At 46.4% G+C, this 25,910-nt stretch overlaps 1 protein-coding gene across 1 annotated transcript in view; it reads right to left on the bottom strand.

Moving 5' to 3' along the window:
- The window catches only part of LARGE1 (LARGE xylosyl- and glucuronyltransferase 1), a 478,727-nt gene that overhangs the window by 101,212 nt on the left and 351,605 nt on the right, over nt 1–25,910 (bottom strand). Inside the window, 1 exon segment of the mRNA XM_049115330.1 lies at nt 16,132–16,236. Within this exon segment, the coding sequence (XP_048971287.1) occupies nt 16,132–16,236 (105 nt within the window).

The raw sequence follows: 25,910 nt of genomic DNA, 5'->3' as shown, positions 1-25,910 counted from the left end.
CCACTTGCTTGGTTTTAGAGAAACTAATGATGGAGAGGGTCCCACATCAGATGTCCTTTTTTTTTTTTTTTGATTTGTTTATTCATGAGAGACACACAGAGAGAGGCAGAGACACAGGCAGAGGGAGAAGCAGGCTCCATGCAGGGAGCCCAACGTGGGACTCGATCCCAGGACTGCAGGATCACTCTCTGGGCAGAAGGCAGGAGCTAAACGGCTGAGCCACCCAGGCGTCCCAACACATCAGACATTCTAATTGGTTTGAGGTGAGCACTGGACACCAGGGCTTTTAAGATCTTCCCAGGGGACTCCAGTGTGCAGCCATGACTCTGAGGTACTGTTCTACAGTGAGATTTTTCTTTTTAAAGATTTTATTTATTTATTTATTTATTTATTTATTTATTTACTTACTTACTTACTTACTTACTTACTTACTTACTTACTTATTTGAGAGGGAGAGAGAAGCAGACCAGACCCCCTGCTGAGCTGGGAGCTTGATATAGGGTTCCATGCCAGGATCCTGGAATCATGACCTGAGCAAAGGCAGACCCTTAGCAGAGCCAACCAGATGCCCTAAAGTGAGATTCTGAATAACTGTGCTAGCTTTACAAAGGATGTAGTGAGAATGAAATGAGATAAATCATGAAATGGACTTAGCACAGGGCTCGGCACAGAGCAAATGCTCTGCACCTCCACTGGCTCCTCTGTCAAATGGGGACACGTGAGCTAGTGCACAGGAAAGCCTGGGGGGACTCTAAGAGATGGGTACTGTGCAACGGAGAGACCTCAAGGAAATCAGATGCCGCCCACCATAAATATATCTTCAGGGAAACCGTGCCCTGAATGAATGCCAGAATATTTTCTTAAGGCAGAAAGAGGTAGGATCATATCCTACCTTCCTTTTCTTCCTCTGCAAACTGAACAACACAGGTGTCAGGGTCACAGCTCCTGCAAGCTCTTGCTAGGAGGTCAGTGAGGGACACAGCAAGAGCTGACCTTCTATGGGCTCACAGAGCAGGGCAGAAACATTTTCAGAAAATGACCACCCCTTGTATCCACTCAATAGGCCTGGTCAGTGTGCTTAGTCCCAGTACCAGAGCCAGAGCCAGGCACCAGAGCCAGGCAGAGCTACCCACAGACAGGAAAGGGCTCTACTTCCCTTGGCCACTGGCTTGTGATTCTTGGCTTCAAAGTCCTAGCTGGACCTTAGTCGGAGACCACCTGCCTAAATTATAAAAAGCTACAATTAGGTTTTAGATTAGGTGGCTCAGGCTGCTTTAACAGACACCACAGACTGGGTGGCTTAAGCAACGGACATTTATTTTCTCACAGTTCTGGAGGCTGGAAGTTCAAGATCCAGACAGGGTTGCTTCCTGGTGAGGGCTCTCTTCCTGTAGAGGACTACTTTTTCACTGCATCCTCCCATGGAAGGGGAAGGGGTATGGGGGTAAGGGAAGGGGTGGGTGGGGGAGGGAGGGAGAGGACCGTAGAGCGTGAGCCCTCTGGTGTCTCTTATCAGAGCACTAACCCTGTCATGAGGGGTCCACCCTCTTTACTTCATCTGAACCTCATTATCTCTCAAAAGCCCCACATCCAAATACCCATCACATTAGGTTAAGACCTCAACATATGAATTTGGGGCGAGGGCACATTCAGTCCAGAAGAAGTTCTTCTTAAGTAGCTACTCTGCAAAATACTGATTTTTCTGCAATATGCAGACTGTGTTCCCAGCATAGAAAATAAAGCACACATACATGTTCAATTTTTAAAAAGTTTACTTTTAAAAATTAGCTCCGTTTCCACCTGACCGATGCATTTAGCATGTTGTAATCTATAAAAGTTTAAAATATCTATAAATGTTTGATATAGCAGTACTACTTCATAAAATCCATTGTGCATACACATGCTTGCACAAGCAAACAGATAAAGGATATTTATGTGTGGTGGTGTTTGTAAACGGGCGGGGGAAGGGGGAGCCTAGCAACTAAAGTCCCAATTAATTAGGAAAGGAGATAAATTATGACACGTTCATCACATGGAAAAACCATGCAGGGTGCCTGGGTGGCTCAGCAAATGAGCATCTGCTTTCAGCTCAGGGTGTGATCCCGGGGTCCTGGGATCGAGTCCCACATCGGGATCCCCGCAGTGAGCCTGCTTCTCCCTCTGCCTATGTCTCTGTCATTCTCTGTGTCTCTCATGAATAAATAAAATCATTTTTTTAAAAGAAAAACCATGCAGCTCTTAAAAAGAAAATACAACCCTATATACCAATGTAGAAAGATACCCAGCATCTTATTTTTTAAGCAAATAGAGCACTTGATAATTCAAAAGGAGATGCATGCATAAAGAGAAACAATTACACAGGCAGAAGGAGGAAAGTCACAAACACTGCACACAGCTAACAGGGTTTAACTTTGGGAAGGGATGGGGAGAGGGGGTTTCATATATTACTGTATCTCAGTGGTATGCTGGTAACAACGTTTCACAATTGCATCTCCAGAAAGAAAAGCTCTGATTTTTGTGTTTGCCAATTTCCACAGTGTAAATACCCGCACCATGGCAGATATCACGCTATCAGATGGAGCTGAAAAGAGAGGTACAGTAGCATATCACTATACAGCATCCCCACCATATACATACAGTAGATGTAGATAACCTTCACAACACAGGTAATAGTAAAATATTAGGAAGAAATGAGTTCTGATTTACTACCTTTTAAAAAATAGCTTACTTAATGGTAAGTTTATATAACTTGATTTTTAACAGTAGTTATGCTTAACAACCAGATGTCCTGTTGCCTGAAAATTTAACGATAGGCTCTCCCAACCCAGGCCTCTGTCTGGTACATCACTGCATTTCTATACTATTTGTCCTTTACAACAAATGTGGATATGGATGGTTGTCCAAATTTGTCTGCAATGCAGTTTAAAATAAAACCAGAGAAATCCTATTCTTTTTTTTTTAAAGATTTTATTTATTTATTTATGAGAGACACAGAGAGGCAGAGACACAGGCAGAGGGAGAAGCAGGCTCCCCACAAAAAGCCCGATTTGTGACTTGATACTCGATCCTGGGATCACGCTCAAGGGATCCTATTCTTTGGCAGTAATCTAAAAACTCTGATAGCATGTGGCAGAGTCCATAATGGCATTTTAAAGTAGTTGAACTGCTCTTTCTGAAAGGCCTATTGTGTCCCAGGTTCTGCAAAAAGAGCTAGTTTACGAAGTACCTGCTATGTGCCAGAATATGGATTTATTTATATAAATACATATATGCTATACCTACACCTTACAGTATCTCTGCCTCCGCCCTGATATACTCTGAGTAGATGTCATGACTTGGGACTTTCTGATCTCTTGACAGCCCTCTCAAACATCAAGGCATAGTAAGCCCTGTTGATGAAGGGTGAACGCCATATGCCTTTAGGAGAAGGTTTCCAGCCGCAGGGACAATGAGGAATGATTGAAAATAATCTGGAAAAACACATGAGATCAGGTTGGAGGAGCAAGTGGTAGCACATAGGTAACAAAGTGGTATAGGATTGGTGACATATGCTCAGATATTAAGAAATCACTGATAACTTTGTTCAGCTCTACAGATCTGTACCCTTTTACCTTCTCAGCAATATGGTGACATTTCAGGGAAAGCATTTATGATAGACTGAATGTGTGCTCCCCAAATTCCTGTGGTGAAGTCTAATCCCCAGTGTGACAGTATGAAGAAGGGCGGGGGGGCTTTGGGAGGTGATCAGGTCAAGACAACAGGGCCTTCATGGATGAAATTAGTGGTCTTATTAGAGAGACCCTGAGATGTCCACTGACACATGAATGGATAAAGAAGATGTGGTCTACATACAAGAGAATATAACTCAGCCATTAGAAAGCATGAATACCCACCACTTACACCGACGTGGATGGAACTGGAAGGTATTATGCTAAATAAAATAAGTCAATCAGAGAAAGACAATTATCATATGGGTTCACTCATACGTGGAATATTAAGAAACTGCAGAGGATCATAGGGGAAGGGAGTGAAAACTACGAAGTTGTCAGGGAGACAAACCACAAGAGATTCTTAACTCGAGGGAACTGAGGGTTGCTGGAGGGGAGGTGGGTGGAGGGATGGGGTAACCGGGTGATGGGATGTGCACTGGGTGTTACACGCAACTGATAAATTACTGAATACTACACCTGAACCTAATGATGTACCATATTGAATTTAAATTTTAAAAAGAGAGAAAAAAAGACCCCAGTGAGATCCCCTGCCTTCTCTGCCATGGAAGGACACAGCGCAAAGACAGCCATCCATGACAAACCAGGAAGCAGGGTCCCTTTCAGACACCAAATCTGCTGGCACCCTGACTTTGGACCTCCCAATTTCCAGAACCGTGAGAAACACAGGTGTCTTCAGAAGCCACCCCACCTGGTTTTCTGTTACAGCGGCCTGAATGGACTAAGCGTTATTACTCTCAGTCCACAGGCGAGGACACTGGGGCCTGGGGAAGCGGCTTGATGACTGTAAGCTCAGGATGTGCGTAGTAAGGACATTCTCACCGGGAGCGGCCAGCACCCTGTCCTCCTCCTGGGCTGATGGGCCGGGGAGACCCAGAGCTTTTGGTTTTGGTTTCTCTTTGTGATTTACTTACTTAGCAAAGAGGGAAGAAAACCATGAGACTCTTGTCAGAGCTACCCAGGAAACAGAATCATTTATAAGGAAAATCGTTCAGGGAGGGGGGAGATCTCAGAATGAGAGAGGGCACGGAGCAGTCTTTTTGTTTAAGGTCAGCTTCCGGAAGCCTTGAATTAAACACTCTCTCCTGTGAGGCTGTGCCGGGGGAATGAAGGAAAAAACAGCAGAGGAACTCTTCTAGAACAGTGGCTTTTGCTCAAGAGGGCGGGGGATGAGAAATCTTACCCTGTTTTCAGGATGCAGTCAGGAAAACACTTTAGTGGCTCAGGGTAAGGAGAGCCCCCCACCCCCAAGTCCGGTGAGTGGGGGTCTCTCATCTGGCCTCCTTGCTAGGATACCACAGGGAACCTAGAGCCATCGACGGCAGTGCAGTGGGTTAAGTGCCCTGGGCCTGCTAACGGACACTTTTGCAAAGCGTCTGAACAGGCTGTGGCCCCAGGACTGAGATGAGAATTTGGCTCAGGGAAAACACGTGGATGGGGACAATGAAAAGGGAGAGGGTGCTTGGTGTCTCCCTAGGGCCTGCAGTGAAGCTGTGTATTGTTTAAAAATGTCCCAGCCTGCTGGGTGAAGCTGCAGAGGCTCTGTAGCATTTGGACATCCGCTCTACCTAAGCTTGCAGCTTCCCCACCTCCCTCCATGCTCTGTACTACTGTGCCAGGGGTCTCAGCTACCATTATTGAGTGCTTACTGTTTGCCAGGTATTTTCCATTCACTTAATCTTTCCAGGAATTGAAGAAAGCCAGGCAAAAAAAAGGCAAAGGGATTTGCTTAAGTGATCACTACATGGTCACTGTATGGTCATTCATGGAGACAGGACTCAGGCTCTTCACCACTCCCCATACACTGGGCACAAACTCTACAGGTGACACCTTTGACTAAACTAATAGCCCAAACTATGTGCTGTTCTCTGTGCCAAGAATTTCCCCATCTCCCAGCCTGGGCTGGGGGCCTGCTATTCTGTTGGCCTGGTATGTCCACCCCCATGTCCCCACCTCCGGTTGTGTTGGTTGATGCAACCGGGCCTCCCCTGAGCTCTCGGGAATGCAGGCACACCCCTCCATCACAGCACTCAGCTACATTATATTTGTCCTTAACCACCTACTTCAAGTAGTGACCCCACGGGGGAGGGGAGATAGTGGTGCAAACAGGGACCACACTTGATTTTAATTTCGGCTCCACTACACCTGGTGTCAGGTACCTGCCACCTGCTGAGTGTGTGCCTACTGAATGGGCACACGGGCTGTTTCCCACCAGTAACCTTCCAAGTTGTCTTCCATGTCCAGAAAGGCAGGAGTGGTGGAAGCTGGAATTCATTTGTTCACTAGACAAATATTTGATAGCTCTCTCTGTTCTGGAAGAGGACACGGGAGTAAGCAAACGAGATAGTTGCCCTCAAGGAGCTTGTATTCTTGTGGGAAAAAACAGGGATACGAGTTTCCTATTGCTGCCCTAACAAATTAACAGTTTATTTATTATTTTTTTATTTTTTAATTTTTATTTATTCATGATAGGCACACAGTGAGAGAGAGAGAGAGGCAGACACAAGCAGAGGGAGAAGCAGGCTCCATGCACCGGGAGCCTGACGTGGGATTCGATCCCGGGTCTCCAGGATCGCGCCCTGGGCCAAAGGCAGGCGCCAAACCGCTGCGCCACCCAGGGATCCCCAAATTAACAGTTTAAAAGGCAGACATTTATTAATTATTTTGTAGCTGTACAGGTTGGAAACCTAGGGGCTGGGCTGGGCTCCCTGCTTAGTCTCACAAGGCCAAAATCAAGATGGCGGCCAGCCTGGGAGCTTCTTGGGGGAGATTCTACTCATGAGCTCATTGGGTTCTTGGCAGAATTCAGTTGCTTGGGGTTATAGAACTAAGCTCCCCTCTTCCCTGCACGTGTTAGCTCCTAAAGACCATCTGCTTTCCTCGTTGCACTGTCCTATCTTCGAACCAGCAATGACTCCTCCTCACACTTTAAATCTCTCTGACTCCCCTCCTGCAACATCTGTTCTGCTGCCAGGTGGAGGAAGCTCTCTGCTTTTGAGGGCTCTTGTGATTAGATTTGGGGCCCATCGGATAAGCCAGGATAATCTCCCTATTTTAAGGTCTGTAATTATGGCTGCAAAGTCTCTTTTGCCATGAAACATAACAGAATGACGGGTTCCAAAGATTAAGGCATGGGCATCTTTCAGGGGCTCTTCTGCCCACCACAACAGGCAGCCGATGAATAATCAAAAATGTATCTTTTATAACATTGATGAAAAGTGCAATGAAGAAAAAGAAATGAGGGTGGGGGGATGGGGACTCCTCCTTTGGAGAAGATGGCCAAGTAAGACCAAGTGATGAACCTGAGCAACAGTCAGGAGGCTGGTGTGGCTGAAAGAGAGTGTACAAGGGAGAGTAGGGGCTATGTGCCACAACCAGCCTAGGCTACCTCCCCTCCAGAGATGCTGCACTTAGCCACGATTTTCTCTGGGCTAGTGGTGATCTCTATAAACCCCAGACCTCAGGCAGGAGAACAGGGCCAGATGCATGGCTCCAAAGCATGTTAATGCAAGGAAGAGCTCCAAGGGCGTAGAGGGTCATTCTGAAAGCACAGGCTTGAAGACTCTGGTTTGAGCGTTCCTAGATTTTAGAGGAGGGGCCAGACCCCTGCAGGGTCAGGAATGGACCAGAGATGGGTTAATCAGCCAAAGCGTGGTGAAGGTCGACTTGATGTCTCTGCCCAGGGGTGTGGGGCATGACAGCATGAGAACACAAATAGCCAGCTCCGCTCCTGCTGGAGGCCTTTGCTGTGCTTGCTGTTCTCTTTGGAATGCTGTTCTAGATCTCTGCATTGTTGCCAACTTCCTTTATTCCAGGTCTGCAGATCAAAGGTCCTCTCAGAGAACTCTTCCCTAAACAAACAGCCCTTTCTAGAAGAATCCAACTTCCCCTCTGCTACCCAGGACATCACCTTATGTCAGGGTTTCTTAAACTCAGAGGTGTTGGCATTTTTAAGCTGGACATTCTTTGTTAGAGGGGCCCCTCCCATGCACTGCAGTGTGTTTGGCAGCATCCCCCACCTTTACCTGCCAAGTGCCAGGAGTGTCTCCCTTGTTGTGACCACCAAATAGGTCTCTGAACACTGCCAACCTACCCTTGGGAGCCAAATTTCCCGCCAACTCCTATTGACAGCCGCTGCTCGAGGTTACTGTCTTCAAAAACACTTACCATCTTCCAAAGTTATTAATTTCATTCAACAACAATACTTATGCAACGTCTAATATATGCCAGGCATGATTCTAGGGACAGGAGATAAAGCAGGCAAATTAATAGACAGAAATTACTATCCTTGAGGAACTTGAATCCTCATGGAAAGAGAGAAAATTAAAAAGAAAATGAGGGAAATTATCTTAGGTCAGATGGCAATTACCACTACGGAGAAGCGTAATGCAGGGAAAGGCAGTGGAGCTGGAGAGGCGCCCAGGTGTATTCAAGGAATGGTTAGCAGAGGCTGAATGGCTGAAGCTGAGTGAGTTTGGGGGCACCCGATGTGGTGGCATCGCAAGATACAAGACAGGGACTTCTTCTCACCCACATTAAGGGATCTCCTACAAACAGGGCCCCCTTTTGTCTTGGTCTGGGGTGTCCCCTGGGCCTAGGAAGGTGCCCAGCACGTTACACATGCTGGGTGCCTGAGGATTATGTGTCCCGTGAATAAACAAATGGATGGTTGGGGCTGGGCGGAGAGTGCTCAGGCACAGATCTCTTCAATGGACAAAAGACAGAGTTATTATCAAAAGATGCTCGAGAGCTACAGCTGTCTTCCCTCTTTGGGAACCTCAAATATAAAAGGAAAGCACTAATATTTGACATTTATTAATCCAGAGATCGTTCCAAGTACTTTATAAATATCTCATTTTGTCCTTAAAGCAACCCTGTGAGGTGGGAACTCTTCAAGTCCTGATATGATAAATAAAGATGGTTCATTGCCCAGATATCATGGAGCTAGAGCCAGATGGAGCTGGCACTTGAACCCACAACTATTCATTTCCAGAACATAAGCAATATTGTCTTTTAAAAGGAAAAATGAAACTGGAGCTCCAGGAGCACAGGGTGGCCGATGTGGGAGGAGGCTGGACCCCTGCAGTCCCCTAGTCCACCTTTTAAATGATGACAAAAAGCAGCTACTCTTACATGGACCAAGCGTTGCCTACATGCCTTATGTTAAACATATGGCATTATCATCTGTGCTTCTCACCTGGTCCTCTGTGAGGTAGACACAACCATCCCTGTCTCATACGTGAGTGGAGGCTCTGGGAATGAGGGATATGCAGGGAACTGAGGGTGATGATATCAGAGAAGAGGGTCTAGGATGTACTGTTCACTTGCTTTCACTTGGGTATCTAGAGCGTTCTTGGGTGGAAGAGGGAATGGATTTCTGGTGGGAACCTAGAAGGCAGATCTAAAGGAGATTCTGGTTCAGGATATGACATAGACAAGCACTGGTTAACTTCACTGAACCTTAGAAGAAGGGTAAGTGGAGAGAAGTAGCTGGTGGCAGCATTGCTACATACTTCCAGCCAGCTGAACTCCCTCTGAGCAAGGAGCATCATCTTAAATCATTGACACCAACCTTGAGGGAGCTCTTGAGCAGATCACAGCTTTGCCTGAGTCTGTCTGTTGAACATGCGCAATGCCTTGAACTCATGGCTTTCGGGGGATGGAGGGAGCAGTACCTCTTCCCAGGACAGGCCACCAGAGTGAAGAATATGCCCGAACATGTGTGTTATGGTTGTGTATAGATGTTCCAGCTATCTGAGCCTGAAGCTAACACTACTTACAGAAACAAAACTAAGCACTGGTTTTGCATGGTTTTGGTAGACACTGAGCCTGGAGGACAAATCAAGGGAAGAGGATACATCTTGCCATGTGGTGATCTGCCAAGGGACGTTCACTACTTTGGGGAAACATCTCAAAGACAGCAAACAGCACACATCGAGCTTCGACTGCCCGTGCTCCATCGGTGCCATTTTGCATTGGCAGAGTCACATTGGAGACGGCTCTACCTTGAACACAGGCATAGAAGCTTCGGACTGCTCTACGGGTTGTCCACTGCAGCCAAGCCTGAGCAATCACATGTGAAGTCAATATTATTTTATAGTAAGTTAATTTCCTTTTATTTCTTCTTTAAATGATAGCCAGGGCACTATATTGATTTTTTTTTTGGAAATTATATTTGTAGACAGTGTAATATAGGTAACCTTTGAATTTTATTCCAGGATGGTAAAAAAAGGCATTCAAAACATTTGTTACAAAAATGAGGCGAGGGCCACTCGCTGAATGAACAGAAGGCATTTTCATTATTTTTGTGGATGACCCTTAGTTGAGGACTCAAATGAAGTCAAATAAAATGAGACAAAGATTGGTCTAAATCAGATAAAACTCAACCAGAGATAAATATAAGGCCTGTGCTTCTGGGTCAATAAATCTACTGCAGAAGTACAGAATGGGGAACCTTTGGCTGAGCAGTCATTCGGGGAGCTTTTCAGCTGAACTCAAGTTCAATTTGAGCCTGATGTGCAAATGGCAATAAAACTCTGTACCAGGAGGCTGCTTCTCAAACTTCGGCATGCATCAGAATCCTGCAGGCAACATGCTTTTAAAGGAACAGTTTCCTGGCCTCACCTCTGGAGATTCAGATGCACTTTCTCTGGGTTAGAGCCTGAAAGCTGACATTGTAAGCAGGCATTCTGAATGATTGAGAAGAATGGATTCCGAAGACTGGACTCAAGTCCAAGTGGAGGTGTGGACCTTTGACAGTTTGGTAACACCCAGAGCATATCATTCAGGTCAGAGTGTCGCCCCCACAGAGAGAAGTCAGAGCTACCTAGAAATGGCCAACCAATCAGGATGGTGGAAGGTCTGGAAGCCATCTCCCACAGAATTCCTTTACATGGGAAGAAGGTTTTGAGGGCTGGTGCATGGCTTCGGACATGCAATGATACACAGGATGTTGGCTTAGATGGTGTAAGTAAAAACATATCTCCATCCTTACAGCAGGGAGATGGATGAGAAAATAATGGTAAAAAACAGAGTAGATGTTTCTACTGAGTGAACCATTCCTCGAATGGCAAGCATCTTTCTATGGGCTTATTCTACAAACTCTACTTATTTCAGGTCTTCTGTGACGTAAGCTTTGGATACAGAGCCCAAAAAGTGTAATGCCCGTTCTCAGAATTAGTGTGGGAGTAGGATTTTTTTCAAACATTTCCATAGCTCTAGGATCAAATAAGAGTGGGAAGTGCTGCTGGGTTGAACAGCTTCCCTTACTTTTGGATGTTCCAGGATCTCTAATACACCAATATGCAACTTGAATCTCTAAGGGAAGGATGCAGCATACAGATTTCTCAACCTTATCTTCCATAGTTTCTAAAGATGTATCAGCATCTCCTGCAACGCCTTTTGGAATCGGTCTAGAAAATGCTGGTCTGGGCTTATTGCAATGCAAGGTTGACATTCAACTCTGAATCTCAATCATTCCAGGGACTCAAGTCACACTGAGTTCATTTGTGGATATGCAAACTCTTCTCCACTGAACTACAATCTTCTTAAAGGAAGGTTCTTGGCATCACTTATTTTTCAAAAATCTTTTTCTACCCAGAAAATAGGCATTCAGTAGCACGTGCTCAATAAATGAACTACATCCAAAGCTAGTTTCTCTGGATGCAATTATTACAGACAGAAATCATCCAATGATGCTATTCCTTCAGAGCATAAGCATTTCTTAGTTTTTGAGCCAAGAGATGAGGAGGGTTCTGCAAAATGGAGGGAAATGCCTAGGGCTGCAGAAAACTGGATGTCGGGGGCGAAGCAAAGCGTCAGCCTTATCCTACACTTCTACTCAGCCCACGAAAGCTATTTGTTTAGCAGTTCTTTGGCAAGTGCTCAGATGTTGGCTCCTTTTGACTCCCTGCCATGGAATCACCATGGTGTCTACTTCTTCGCTTTCCTCCAGCCTCAGAGGTGAGTCAGTCCTTGAATGTCCTCATTTTATTGTTCTATGGATATGGATTCCTAGAGAAATTCCTCCTCCCTCCCTGGAGAGCCAGGTCTCCATCTGCCTGTCTCTGGCCTACTTGGAGACTGAAAGGAATTGGGATACATTTTATTTTTAAATAGTTTCTTAAAGCACATCCTCTGGTTAATATGATGTCCTTCAGTTCGGGAAGGATGCATCTTGTCCTTGAGTAACCTCTGGGATGGTACGCAAACAGACCTCTCTGTAGGGCAGCCATCTCCTTCCCACTGGCTTGCCTTCCCTTACCCCCTCACCTCTAGTCACCTGCTACCTGGAGCTTTCCTTCCCCTTCTCTTGTTTTCTGGTGTTTGTTTTTAAGATTTTCACCATCAGCATAGGAACTGAAGTGTGCTGAATCTTAATGAGCCTGTCATACTCTTGTTTAAAAAAAAAAAAGGTAGTCCTGCAGATAGCTGAATGCAGGGTGAATGAGAGCTTCCTGCACCTAGGTGATGGATGGACAGAGTGGTCGGGGATGAACCCATCTCCATGCAAGGATGTGGGAGGTGCCTTTTAATTCCACCTGAGTGAGGGCCCCGTGCTGCGGGCTGCCTGGTCATCCACAGCTGCCGTGGCTTTAGCAGTTCTGTGAGGATGGAATTAAGTTGTACGCAGCTCCGGTAAGAAGGGAGGGGAGTGGGTGGGAGATGGTGAGAAGATCTTCTCTAATCTTTTAGGCCCTATGGACTTTGTGCAAGCAGACTGGGAAGGAAAAACAAGAGGAAGGAGGAAGCTGGCTGGCAATTTCCATGGGAATGTCTACTGTGCATGACAATGCTAGGAATTAATGAAGATAATGCATAGTAAAGTCTCCAGTAGGATGCCTGGTGAACGCAGCTGAACTTGATAAATGGGGCCAAATCTGAATTATGTGAAAAGAGTTACTTGTGAGGCTGTGGTCAGGAGGGGAAATAAAAGCTACAACCGCCTTCCAAATGCCCTTTGGTCTACCAGGCCCTTGTAGCTACACTACCACAAGGGAGCCTCACAAAGGGCTCTGGTGGGGGCTTCTCATTCTCCAGTCACAGAAAGGAATGCAGGGCTCAGAGAGCTGGCATGGCTTTCCAAAAGGAATAAAGCCAAAAATGATAAAGTTAACCTCTTGAAGGCAGATTTTTCAACTCAAACATCTTCTGCTTTTTCTGGGGATTTTTAAAGTAAAACACAGGAAGCTGATATGTGAAGTAGAATCATCACTTTTTCTAAAATAATATGAAAAGGCAACCCCTTCCAGATAGGGGAGAAATAGGAGAAAAAGTGTTAGGTGACCGCATTATATTATATTCAGGGAAAAGCAAAAAATTTACTACTTTTTTTCTGACCTGAGGGCTTTGAAGACCTTAGAAAAAACCTCATATAATCACCGTTTTTTAAAGCAGAGAATGGATTCCATTCGCTGAAAGGTTAGGTGGCAGAAAAGACCCAAGAGGACAGACTGAGATTTCCTGTGCACACATTGTGCGCCAGTAAGGGCTGGCTTGTTGAACTAGTTATTTTGTTAATTCTCCCGTATTAGGAACTATTCTCCTATAGGAGGAAGAGAACTATGGTTTACTCAAGGAAGCAAACCAATGTGGCCAAGCCTATGTGGACATTTAATGGCTGAATTGCAATTCCAGTGTGGATCTGCTGGAGTTCGCCCTCACCAAGCTGAAGACTTAACGCAGGGCCTTGCTGAAGATACCCCTTGTGGAGGCCTGCTACATGCTGGGATTCAGGGCAGCATGCTCCCTCCCCGCAGAGTCCTCAATTTCCGTGAGAATCCTAAGTGCTGCATGACTCATGCACTGATGTGTGGTACAATTCCGAGTCTTAAAATAACAAATCCCCATCATGAAAGCCAATGCATTCTGATGTCGCATAAATCCTTTTATAATGATCACTTGGTGTCACTGGCTTATTTAAATGGACACATCACTTCTAACAGGGCTTTCCTCATCTGCTCTGCCCTTTAAGTACCAGCAAGCAGGGAAGTAACTCACTGCGCCTTGGCATATCAAGTAGGAGCTGGAGGTGGTTTAGATACTTGAATGTCTCCTGACCTCACACTGAAGTAAGATGGGAGAGGAGGGGAGGACGTGTCATTTTTGTCATAATAAATTCCCCATATGCCACATTTTTCTTCTCCCTGCAAACCTGGATTGATGACCAGTGGGTTTCGTTTTATGCAGATAACCATGACCCTGATGCTGTGTCCTCGAGACACCGCAGTACATCTCTATGTGACACTGTCTATTATTCTCATACGAAAGACAGAAACTCAACACACACCAGGCTTTACCTGAGATTCCCTTCTCCCACCCAACAGACACAGGAAGTCTCCAGCTGTATAAGAGCTTGAAGTGAATGTGTTGGAATCCAGGCTTTTACAAAAGATCAACATGGGATGATAATTCACCAAAGGAAAGTAAGGAGGAGTGGTATGTGCATCTCTGGCCCCACCATGGGTTTCTAAAGGTCCAGTCTCAAATGCACCAAGCAAGCCCCTGGGAAGGTTTGTTGGGAGGGGAAACAGAGCCACTTTTCAGAGCAGACCTTTCTGTTCCAGAAGCATCCTGGAGGCTTCTTATGGACAAAATCCTAGACCTCTCTCCAGATGCTTCAAAGACAGAGTCCAGGATTCCACGTGTTACAGTATTCTTGATCCCCAAGCCACTAAAGTTCAAGCTAGGAAGGTTAGTAGTTAACAAGGCAGCCTTCTTACTGATCAGACTGGAGCCTCAACCTCTCTCAGCATGAGTTTCTTGTGTATAAATAGGAAACTAGTAGAGATAAGAATAGCACCTGCCTGGTGGGTTAGTGTGAGGATCAAATAAGATGAACATCTAGAAAGCACCCGGTGTACACTTAGCTAGTATGCAGACACTGCCTTAGCCATTATTAAAATACTTCTAAACCAGCTAATGGAGAGCTGCTGCTCAGAGTGGTCTGCCTCTTCTTGGGGGTTCCTCAGACTTCCTCACCATCCAGCAACTCAAGGGTTAGTGCCCAGCAGAGATGGGAGGCCTGGGTGTGTGTGTGTGGGGGGAAACATCCAGGAGGTGTGTGAAAGGCTGCTGGTTAAGTATCTTCCAGGCTGTAATGCCTGCAAGGTGTCACATGAAAAAATTACATAGAGTGAGGCATGCCTGGATGTTCTGGCAAATGTCAGGTCAGGAATGACCCCATCTCAAAGGACAACCTTCACCAGGCTCCCCACTGGGCATCTCTCCATGCTCCTCAGGATGTTGACTCTGAAACTTCCCTTGTCTTCCTCCAGCTTTGACCCCGCTATGGTTCCATCTCTGAACTCTCATCTCTGGGAAGCTTGACTATCATCCATTTCTTTTTGCTCTGGGACCTTGTATTTGTACCTGATCTGTCTGGAGACTAACCCTTAGCTTTTAGAGTTGACTGGCTCTTCCCACTACAGCGTGGCCCTAGTCTCCAGGATCCTTTAGGTGGTGCCATCCCTAGATACCTGCTCCACCGCAGGACAGCTGGTCTCAGACGCCAAGCCCTTCTGGGCCTGAGCAAGTCTACTGCTCCTTGAGCTCCAAGTTCTAATTCCAACACAGATCATATGTCTGCATCCTTTGAGAATAGTGTGCCAAAGCAGTGGCAAAGAGGAAGAGGGGGAGAGGGCAGAAGGATCCAGAAGCACTGTGACAACAGACATTGGCAGCCCTGAGCTTTAAGGAGAGGGAGGCCGCTCGAGTTTCTTATCAGTACACTCTGGGAGGTCATGGGCCATTTGTGGCCTTCCTGGTACGTCCAGGACACACTAGGGACTCCACATGCAGTTGTTGAATACAGAATGAATGGATGAATGATACCATTAACAGAGATACTTTAGCAGTATTAGCAGAATTGATGTCACTTCTGACCAGAAACTTTCAGAATCAATAGGACATCTGCTATTTCCTCCCTATATGAGGAAGTATGAATCCAGATGAATCTTGACGGCTTATGGTGAGCACAGATCCAGCAGGCCTGACATGGACATGGAATGTGAGGAAGATAAATTTCTATTGTGCTAAGAAGCTGAAACATTGGGGTTCTTTGTCACTGCACAATGATCTTTGCATCAACAGGGCCCTGTTGATGCAAAGATCATTGTGCATACTCCTAAAAAAGTTCAGTGGGATCTAGGTCTGATGGTTAGTCAGGAGAGAGAGTTTTTGGTGAGACTGCCACGGACTGCCAAGGTCTGATAGCTACTGTGCCTGTAGTTGTGGCTTGAAGAAAGAACTGGAAGGTTGACCGAATAGGCACTATCCACTGCAGAATTCGGGCAGTCAGTTGGCCTCCTCCTGGGCTTTGCCTTCCTTCTCCCTCAGAGGAAGGAGCGCTGAGCCCTCATACCACCTTCCGAAACATCCGCCATGCACCACCCTCACGATTTACCTGTGTTGTAGCCCCTTCCAAGGGCAGGCCAAGGGCGGTGATTTTTCCACAGGTTTCCAAGGTACCAGTCACTCTGGTTCTCGACCAAGCCCAGGACCTGCTGACCTGTAAAGTACAGAGAAAGCAAAGGTCTTAGATGAAACCAAGCCAAATGCAACAGTGAGAACTGAACAGGAGATAGAGTCAAGGCAGATCATCACAACAGTGGCTTTCATTAGTATGTGTCAGGCCCTGATCTAAGTGCTTCACACATATTAATGCATTTACAACTCCTACTTCGCCAGCCCTGCCATTTGGAGGCCACCTAGAGTAGCTAATTAACTTGCCCAAGGTCACCCACTTACTCTGTGATAAAGCCAGAATCCCCAACCAAGCAGCCAACCATTGGTCCAACCATCCCTTAACTCACCACCAGTATTACTTACTGGCATACCTCGAGTGTTCTAGCTGCAATATTCCCCACTGTACGCTAGCTAGTTCAATGGCTTTTTGAGCATTAGCTGCCATCATCTCCTGCCATCAGAGGGCAAAAGTGCCCCTGGTGAGGGAGGTGGAAGCTCATAGACAAGAGCCCCCTTTTGGCCGAAGCTTCTCATATCCCCTTTATCTTGAGTCAACAAGCCATGGTGTCATGTCAATAGGGGAGTGTCTTCTAGAGGAGAACTGCTGCCCTATCCCCAGCGCCCGGCTCTAATATGTCTGGTCTACTGGAGCCAACAGCAGAGGTGAGCCAGTCCTCTTAGTAACTCAGCATCTTAAGTGAGCTGGTCACCCTCTCCAGTTCTTTGGGCGTCCCATACGTGGGATTCCAGGCCTTCTATGGAGGCACACAGGGCATCAGATCCACCAATCTTCCATGAGACAACCCTATTGTGTAACTTGCAGGAAGTATTCCCTTGGGCCTACTATCAACTATTTTACAGACCAGGAAACCGAAGTTCGCCCGGACTGTGATGTACATGACAGGTGGTGGAGCTGGCACATAATTCAGTATCTGTCTGACACCCAGATTCCTTCCACCATCTCGGTGCAGTCTTACTTGCCTTTACAATAAGCATTTGAGGTAGGAATTGAAAATCCCCATGTTCTAGGAGCAGAAACTGAGGCTTGGACAGTTTAACTTGCTAAAGGTCACATGACTCATAATCCTTGTCTTCCGCAGTGAACCGATGTCTTTGGGGGCTAAAATCTTTATGTTATTGGCCAATCTGAGAAATAAAGACCTTTCTGACCAAATAAAAGCCCAGCAGCATGTTAAGAAAAACACAGTGTTTCTCCCGGTACACCATGCTGGGTGATATAGAACCTCCTTGGTGTGATGACAGTTCCCTGAAACGATGGTGTGTGGGTTTGGTGTAATTTATTTGATCAATTTATCGAGCTCTTATCTAAATCATCACCTCAGCACAAATACATAAATTAGAGGCATGAGAAAAATACTACCACCCACTTTGTCATTGTATATGATCCCATCTAAAACTTGTAGAATCCCTCAGAAAAACCCATCACCAATTCAGGAAGTGCAAGAGCCAATCAATTCCACACACAACAAGCTTGGGATATTCATATAGAACAGTGAAATCTGAAAGGCAGGCTGTCCTTAGCAGAGAAACCTGTGTGCCACGTCCTGATGCTGGGACCTCATTACAGAGCTCACGTGATAACCTCGCACGGAGGTTGGGGTGTGGAGGGGCTGCAGAGTCCTTAGGGGAGCTGGTTCATAATTACTAATGACCACAGGTTCGGTGTAATGAAGGGTGTCGCATGCTCAGACAATATGGGGGCAGCCTGGGTGGCTCAGTTAAGTGTCTGCCTTCAGTTCAGATCATGATCTCGGGGTCCTGGGATCGAGCCCTGCATTGGGCTCCCCGCTCAGCAGGGAGTCTGCTTCTCCCTCTCCCTCTGACCCTCCTCCCTGCTTGTATTCTCACTCTTTCTCTGTCTCAGATAAATAAGAATCTTAAAAAAAAAAAAAAAGAAAGAAAGAAATGACAAAAGGGGAATGATCTTTCATTGAACTCAGGTGGCCACCTGAATTTTAGGTAAGGTAATCTTCAGCTACCTGAAGTCCAAATTTTGTATTCTCACATTCTATGCATAGTGTTCTGCCCCAGTCTACTTCCTCAGAAGCTTTCTCTAAGTAGCCACACTTTATTCCTGCCAAATGAAAATGTACAGTTTTGTTGTTTGCATTCTGGCTCCCTTCTGGCTCTTGCTCACATGGCTCTTGCTTGGCGGGAACTGCCCTTACCCTCGGCCAACTCCTGCCCGGAATCCCTTCCAGGGCATCTCCAGCACAAAGACATCTATGAACACCACTAAGTCTGGATCTTTACCTTTGCTCACACATGAGACGGGAGACAGCTCTATTTAGCACTTCCTCCTGGCATTTTTTTGCCATCAGCTGACTTATGCCTTGTCAAAGGCAGCGTGGGTGACACACTGGGCACATCCACACCTCATTTGTAAATATCCACTTCTACCTTAGTCCAACAGCAAGGACTGAGTAGCATCCAACACACTAACAGGTGCTAATAAATGTCTGCTAAATATATGACATCCAGTGGGTAAACCCCTCCCGACTGCGGGACCCATAATGTTAGTATATTAGTATTCTCACATCTTTGAAGCTGCAGAGCATTTTGCCCTCCCCTCATTCACCGAGATTGACACATTCTCCCAGAATTCTTATTTAGAAGTGTGGAGGCATGAGAGAATTAATAGATGATATTAACCCCATATTCCCAGATACCAAACCAATTTAGAGGTAAAAAAAAGTAAGAGCAAAATGTTACCTTATTACTGCAAGTTAGAGGACTTACTGTAGATAGGCATCATGCCAAAACCCTGACCACAGTTAAAATTCTAGAAGGACCTAACTGTTATGCTGGATGACCTCCAAAGAAACCCTCATGGATGGGCTTGCTCTCTTTCTGAAGCTTCCAGATGAGCTTGGATGATTATAGTTAAAAATAGCTATCACTTTTACAGCACTCAATACATTCTAGCCCCTAATGCTCCAAACTGTTCAGGGGCTTCACAAGCCCACTCACAAAACCCAGGCTACTAATTTTAATCACTGACAGAGCAGCTAATGGATCTGTCTAAAAAAGCAAAACAAAGGCTCAGTAGTTGTTTATTATTTTGCATTTTCCCAACCAGTGGATATTAAAATTACCGCTATCATGATGCTAATTAAGGAATTTTTTTTTAGACCCTAAAGAGGGCTGGCATGTGTTAAAAGAGTTGTTTGCGATGATCATGAGAAATGCAGCCCAGGTGCAAAGTGAGAGACAGGGAATTTGGTGAACACGACTTGAGATTAACCATGCAGAGCCTTCCTTCTCTGGAGATTGTGACCTTGAGTTCAAGCCTTCAGCAAAGCAACCAGTGTAGAGGTGCTTCCAGGTGTCATCACTACACTTCTGCAGTTTTCCACACGGGTGAGGAAGATGCCAGATTTGCTGCACAGAGCTGAGTGGGAGCATGCATCGATCTTGGTGAATGAAGGGAGGGCAAAATGCTCTTTCTGAAGCTTCCAGGTGAGCTTGGGTGATGCTAGTTAAAAATAGCTTATCATGTTGGCAAATTGAATTCCAATAAATAAATATAGAAAAAAAATAGATTATCACTTACAGAGCACTCAGTACTTTCCAGGCCCCAATGCACCACACAGGATTCTAGTCATTGGGTCTAGTCATTTGCATTACAAAAAGCCCAGGTAATTGGAGAGCACCTTGAAGTCTGAGAATTACTGAACCAGGTCTGGAAGCTGTGTCCCAGGTTTGGTCTGGGGTGAGGCTCGCGTGCGGAACCCTTAACACAAAATAAACTGGAATCTAAATCCCACCCACAAACCACCAGAATTCAGTGGCAGCCTCCAGTGTTACACTTCTTCCTCTTCTTCTACTTCTATTTTTTAAAAAATATTTCATCTATTTATTCATGAGAGACACAGAGAGAGGCAGAGACACAGGCAGAGGGAGAAGCAGGCTCCTTGCAGGGAGCCGGATGTGGGACTCCATTCCAGGACCCCAGGATCATGACCTGAGCCAAAGGCAGACCCTCAACCACTGAGCCATCTAGGCGCCCCCAGTGTTATGCTTCTTAAGGACAGTGAAGTGATGAAGAAAATGAATCCTAGAGCCAGACTGCCCAGGTTCAAACCCCAGCTCCTCTACTTATTAGCTGTGTGACTTCAAACAAGTTACCTAACCTCTTGGTGCCTGTTTCTTCATTCATTTATTTATAAAGTGACGTTAACACATAGGATATATCTTAGAATTTTTTTTTCTCTAGGCACAAGTTAATTTTGTGCTTTTTTGCTTATTCAAATGTTGCAACTTAACAATGCCTGGAAAACTAGTAAAACTGTTCAGGAGGTATTTGCTCTTATCATTACACCCAGAATTCCCTGGCCCTGGTTCTATCCCGGTCGCCTGCACTCAGGAGGCGTCTGTGGCTTCGGCCATCTCCCTGGCTCCTCTTAGCTGCCTAGGTCCTTTCTCTGCCTACGACTTTGGTTTAGTTTAGCAATCGGCTGAGGCTTTGCTGTGTCAGATAGCACACAACAAACCAAGGAATCAAAGATAAAACACGGCCCTCACCCTAACAGGCAGCTAGAAGAAGAGGCAGAGAAACACTTCTGAAGCAGCTGGTACGCACAGCAATAGAAACAGCAGTACGTCGGAGGAGTGGAGGGCAGGAAGTAATGGGTTCTGTGGGGGACGGTGGGGGACCGGCCGGGCGCCTCCCGGGGGTCGCCTGCCGCATCCTTTGCTGCACGATGGGCTAGACCTGCCCCATCGACACCGCCCTCCACACTCCCAGGCCTCCCTGATAACAGTGCTACCTCCCAACACCCCTCTCCGCAGAGGCCCTGCTGCTCCCTGGTGACAGTGCATGAGACAGGTCATGCCAACCCCAGCTCAGCAGCCAGGCGGCATCATCTGGTCTCCAGAGGTCAAAGTCGACAGCTTCAGCCTGGGTGATGCTAGCACATGAGGCCTGCTGTCCCGTGAAGAGGCGAGTCCCAGGGGACTCCTCCTGGGGTGGGGGTGGGGGGGCCATGGGCTGCTGGCGCACCCCCTCCCTCAGCATTCCGCACTGTCTCGTCTTCTTAGGAGTTATTATAATAAAACACCGTGACTAACAGAAACGGCTTTGTCATTGTTTTCTGGGCGGCCCTGTGGTTATGATTAAGTGCACTGTTCCCTGTCTCCCTTACTCGAGGCACAAGTTAACTTATGAAAATGAAGCTGTCTTCTTTGCTTATTCATACATCACCACTAACAGCCAGACAAGAGCGAACAAGCTTGCTATTCTGCTGGGGCCCTGGTGTCGGTGTCAGCAGCCAGCAGACGGATGGCTCCGGGCTGGGAACCCCCCTCGCTCCCTCCTTCCACTGCTTTTGGCTCGAGGCAGGGCTCTGCTCGGGGTGGGGGGTGGTGAGGCCCCAGGAGCGGGCCCTGGGGAGGCTTCCGTGTGGCACACCGGGCACGGACGGGGCGGGCTGGGCATCGCCCACCAGCTAGGAGGAGGCGGCGTGGTGAATTATAGACACAAACGGATTGTAACCCAGACTGACGTGGGTTCTAGCCTTAGCTCCTCATGGCTTGGTGGAGGTCTTACTTTTTCTGAGCCTTGCTTTGTTTTTTTGTTTTGTTTTGTTTTGTTTTTTTAACTGCAAAATGGCAAGAAGAGAATCTATCCCCTTGCCTACAAGAACGGATGTGCAGATCAGGTGACAGAGGTTAAGCGCTCACCTTCAGGTAGATGCTTCCTTCTGGATGATGGTCGTTGTGCCTGGTGTTTGAGATTTCTCTTCAAGGGCTGACGCTAGCTGCACAGACTCGACACGGCGAAATCTGGCCCCACTGTCCCTACCCTGTCCTGTTGGCCTTTGCCCTGACCCCCTGCGACTTTCTGAAGCCCTGTCAGCTTCGGTGACACTAGTCCCTTGGCTGTCTTCTTCCCTCCAGATATTCTTTTTCTGCCTCCCCTTGGATGCTGGTGTTCCCCAACTCCCGTCCTTAGCCCCCTTTTCTTCTTGCTCTACGTTTTATCCCTGGGTGACAGGATCTACTCCAGTGGCCTCAAATACCACCGACAGGAAGTTAATCACCCACCTCCATCCCAGCTCAGACTGCTTTTCAGAGCTTCTGCTCTTAAATCCTTGCTTGTCACATCCCTGCCATAACCAAATCCCACAGATTTTATCTGCTATTTCTCAAACTCGTCCCCTCCCCTGTCTGTCACCCCCTCAACCCGTCTCTCCTTCCTAGATTACTTGGCAGATCACACTTGATCACCTTTCCCTCAGGGGAGCCTTGCTGTTCCATTCTGCCCACAAAGAAATATTCTGCAAGTGCAAATTTGATAATTTTGCTTCCTTGATTAAAAAGCTTAATGCTCCCAGGCCCCCATATAGTGTGGATGGATGGATGAAAAAGAAGTACTATCTGTCATCGACCATCCTAGCCCATCTGGAAGTGATGAATTCTATCTGAATAGGATGGAGGTGGATGCTTACAGGTTAATCTCCCCAGGTAATAAACACCAGAGACAGGTAGTTCTAGCTCTGATCACAGATGCTCCTAGGGCTGTCTCCGTATCCCCACCACCAGGAAAGTTCCTGGATGCACAGAGAATCTGCCAATCACTGCTGCATATCAAACAGCTCTGCTTATACCAGCAGGTGAATATTAAAATGTTATAACCAGGGGCTGTCTGGGGTATCAGCAGAGAAAGCAACAATGACTTTCCAACCTCATATTTATTCTAATAAGCTATTTTAAAATAGAAAAGCCTTTAATAGTATCATTCAGTGCATGTCTGGGTGCAGGATGGCTAATAACAAGGAAAACATATACTATCACATTGCCGTTTACTAAACATCCTGAAAGAACTGCTGCGAGCCTGCCCTGGTTGCCCCTGGCTACTGGGTGCGGAATAATCAAGCATCCCCTTAGAAGATGCCACACAAAAGGGTATTTAAGCAACTCTGAATGGGTTGAAAAGGACTGTTTCTGAACCTGCATGTTTCACTTAAATGCACTCTGGGATCACAGAAATTCATAGGCTCAGCAAAGATCTGAGTACTCACTCTGGGGCCACCTGCCTTATACAGGTGGAGCCAGAGAAGGGGGATGAGGGACTTAGGGACACAACACCTAGTCCTGGGACTCTACTGCCGACTCTATGCTGTGTTTTCTACTCATCAGTTTCTCCGACTTGGTTACGCCTTCTTTCCTGGAGCGTGAATATAATTCTCACCTGGTTCAAATTTTAGCTCTCCTACATTTGACTGGTAATCCTGAGTAAATACTTTGGTCCTCAGTTTCCACCTCTGGAAAATGGTAAAGGTATCTATTTCAGGGGGCTTCACTGAGATCTTGAGCAGGTTCATGTGTCTCAGGTTCATACTGCATGGCCTTGAGTCAGAACCCATGTACTCCCAGTCGTCAATCATTGGTTGCCCAGGGGGTAGTGCCCCTGTTCTGAATTGTTGTTCAGGCAACCTCGGTTTCATTTAGAGATAAAGACCCCATCCTTGCTGACCTCGATAGCTGATAGATAATCCCTTCTAAGAGGAATTAGAATCTGTGTCACTCTAGAAGGTAGAATTAGGCTGAATGAGTGAAGATTGGAGGAAGACAGATTTTGCTTCTTAAAAGCAAGACTGCAAGAGTTCCATGAGAGTTCACCAAGATGGAAACCAGCTGCCTTTCTAGGGAGCAGCTTCTGAACACTGGCATGGTTCTGGAAGAGGCTGCACGATTCAGCCCTCATCCAGCAGGTATTCACCAAGACCCTACTGTGCATGGGGCTGTGTCAACTGCTGGAGACACAGCACTGAAGACAAGAGAGTCCTTGCCTTCTGGATTTTATGATCTCTACAAAGAACTTCTCAAATGGGTTAGCTATCATTGGCCAGGCCCCACCTCTAACCTCCCTAGCCTCCGGGGTAGGCTAGGGGCCTTCTCTGCAAAGACAGCTCCATTAATTCTCATGTATGGCAGGTTTGGGGACCTCTGCAGTGGGAGGTCACCCAGCCGTTATGCTGTGGGAGAAGGGTTTCTGTATTAGATTTGATGATCTCAAAGCTCCCTTCCAACCTGTGAGCTCGCTTTACTGTAAAGCCCAAAGGACCTTTCTCAGTATCCCCTCAGGCTGTACTGTCCCCATACACATTCTTTTTCCACTTGCACTGTATATGTGTGCACACAGCTGCCCTGTGATGGGAGCCTGTTTTTCTCAGGGCAGCCCCCTTTTTGTGAGCACTTTGTCCAGGCACTGGGATACGTGCTTTCCATGCGTTGTCTCAGAGTACCTTACAACAACCCCATGAGGTGGGTGTGGTGCTTATCTGTATTGTTTGGAAGGAAAACTGAGGTTTAGAGAAGATACATCACTTGTCAAGGACAAGTGGTTGGGATCCCAGAAGTTGGGCTCTATTCAGGTGTCTTGATTGCAAATGCCTTTTTTTTTTTTTAAGATTATTTATTTATTTATTTATTTATTTATTATTCTTGAGATACACAGAGAGACAGAGACATAGGCAGAGGGAGAAGCAGGCTCTCTGCAGGGAGTCTGATGAGGGACTCAATCCCAGGACCCTGGGATCATGCCCTAAGCCAAAGGCAGATGCTTAATCACCAAGCCACCCAGGCGTCCTAAAAGCCTGTGTTTCCATACCTACACTCATTGTTAGGAACAATCTGCAAGGCATCTCCTGCCCTAAATACCACCATGTGAAAAACTCCAAAGGACAGGAGAAAATGGGTAGAAAGTCTGGCCAAGGATTATTTGAGCTGCACAGCTGTTCCTGCCTGTGCTGCCACCAGGGGCTGTAGGTCCAGAATACTGCAGAGTCCTCTGCTGTCCATCAGGTGCTCTGAGACTAATTTCCTTCAGCATTAATCCCAGGGCACTGAGCTGGAGCACTTTCCTACCCAGGGGTACCCAGAGAGAACAGAAGGACAGCCCGAGGCTCAGAACAGAGTCTACAATCCAATAAAGGTCCAGATAACGATTCCATCTGCCACGATGCAAGAGCAAGTCCCCACCCACCCTCTCGAGTCAGTCCCAAGCGGGCCCACATTAACTTAATTTATGGTTTAAAAACTCCTGCTCGATCGCAAATAATGATTTCTCTCTTCTTCCTTCCCTGAACTTTGGTCTTTGGAAATGGGAAAAACTGAAAAGGAACTCAGGGCCAGCCTTTGGGCTCTCTTCCAAGGCTGCTTTTATCACAATGACTCCCAGGACGCTTGGCTGCTGTCACCTCTCAGATGAGGCCCCAGCCAGGGGAGCAGAGCTGGCCCGGATCCAGCTACAACTTCTATCCGTGGACTGCTTGGATCCTTTTTTAAAAAACACAATTTGTTGGCATCTTTCTGATACTTTGTTCACGGACACTCCTTTGTCTCACTGGTAACACTGCCTCGGAGAAATTATCTCACTTTTCCTACTGGGTCTGCAGGAAAAAGCACTTGTTTGTAGGATTCTCAGACCACCAGAGAAGTTCTGGCTTTTCCAATTATAGTTGACCCTTGAACAACATGGGTTTGAACGTGCAAGTCCACCTACACATTGTGGATTTTTTTTTTTTGATGAATACAGTACTATAAATGCATTTTCTCTTATTTTCTTAATATTTCCTTTTTTCAAGCTTACTTGCTTATAAGAATACAGTATATAATACATATAACATACAAAATATGTGCTCATCAACTGTTCACATTATCACTAAGGCTTCTAGTCAACAGGTAGGTAAG

Source organism: Canis lupus, chromosome 10 (genome assembly GCF_003254725.2).
Source record: "Canis lupus dingo isolate Sandy chromosome 10, ASM325472v2, whole genome shotgun sequence".
NCBI lineage: Eukaryota > Metazoa > Chordata > Mammalia > Carnivora > Canidae > Canis > Canis lupus.
The sequence above is the reverse complement of the archived record's forward strand: the minus strand, read 5'-3'. Positions and strand labels throughout refer to the sequence as shown.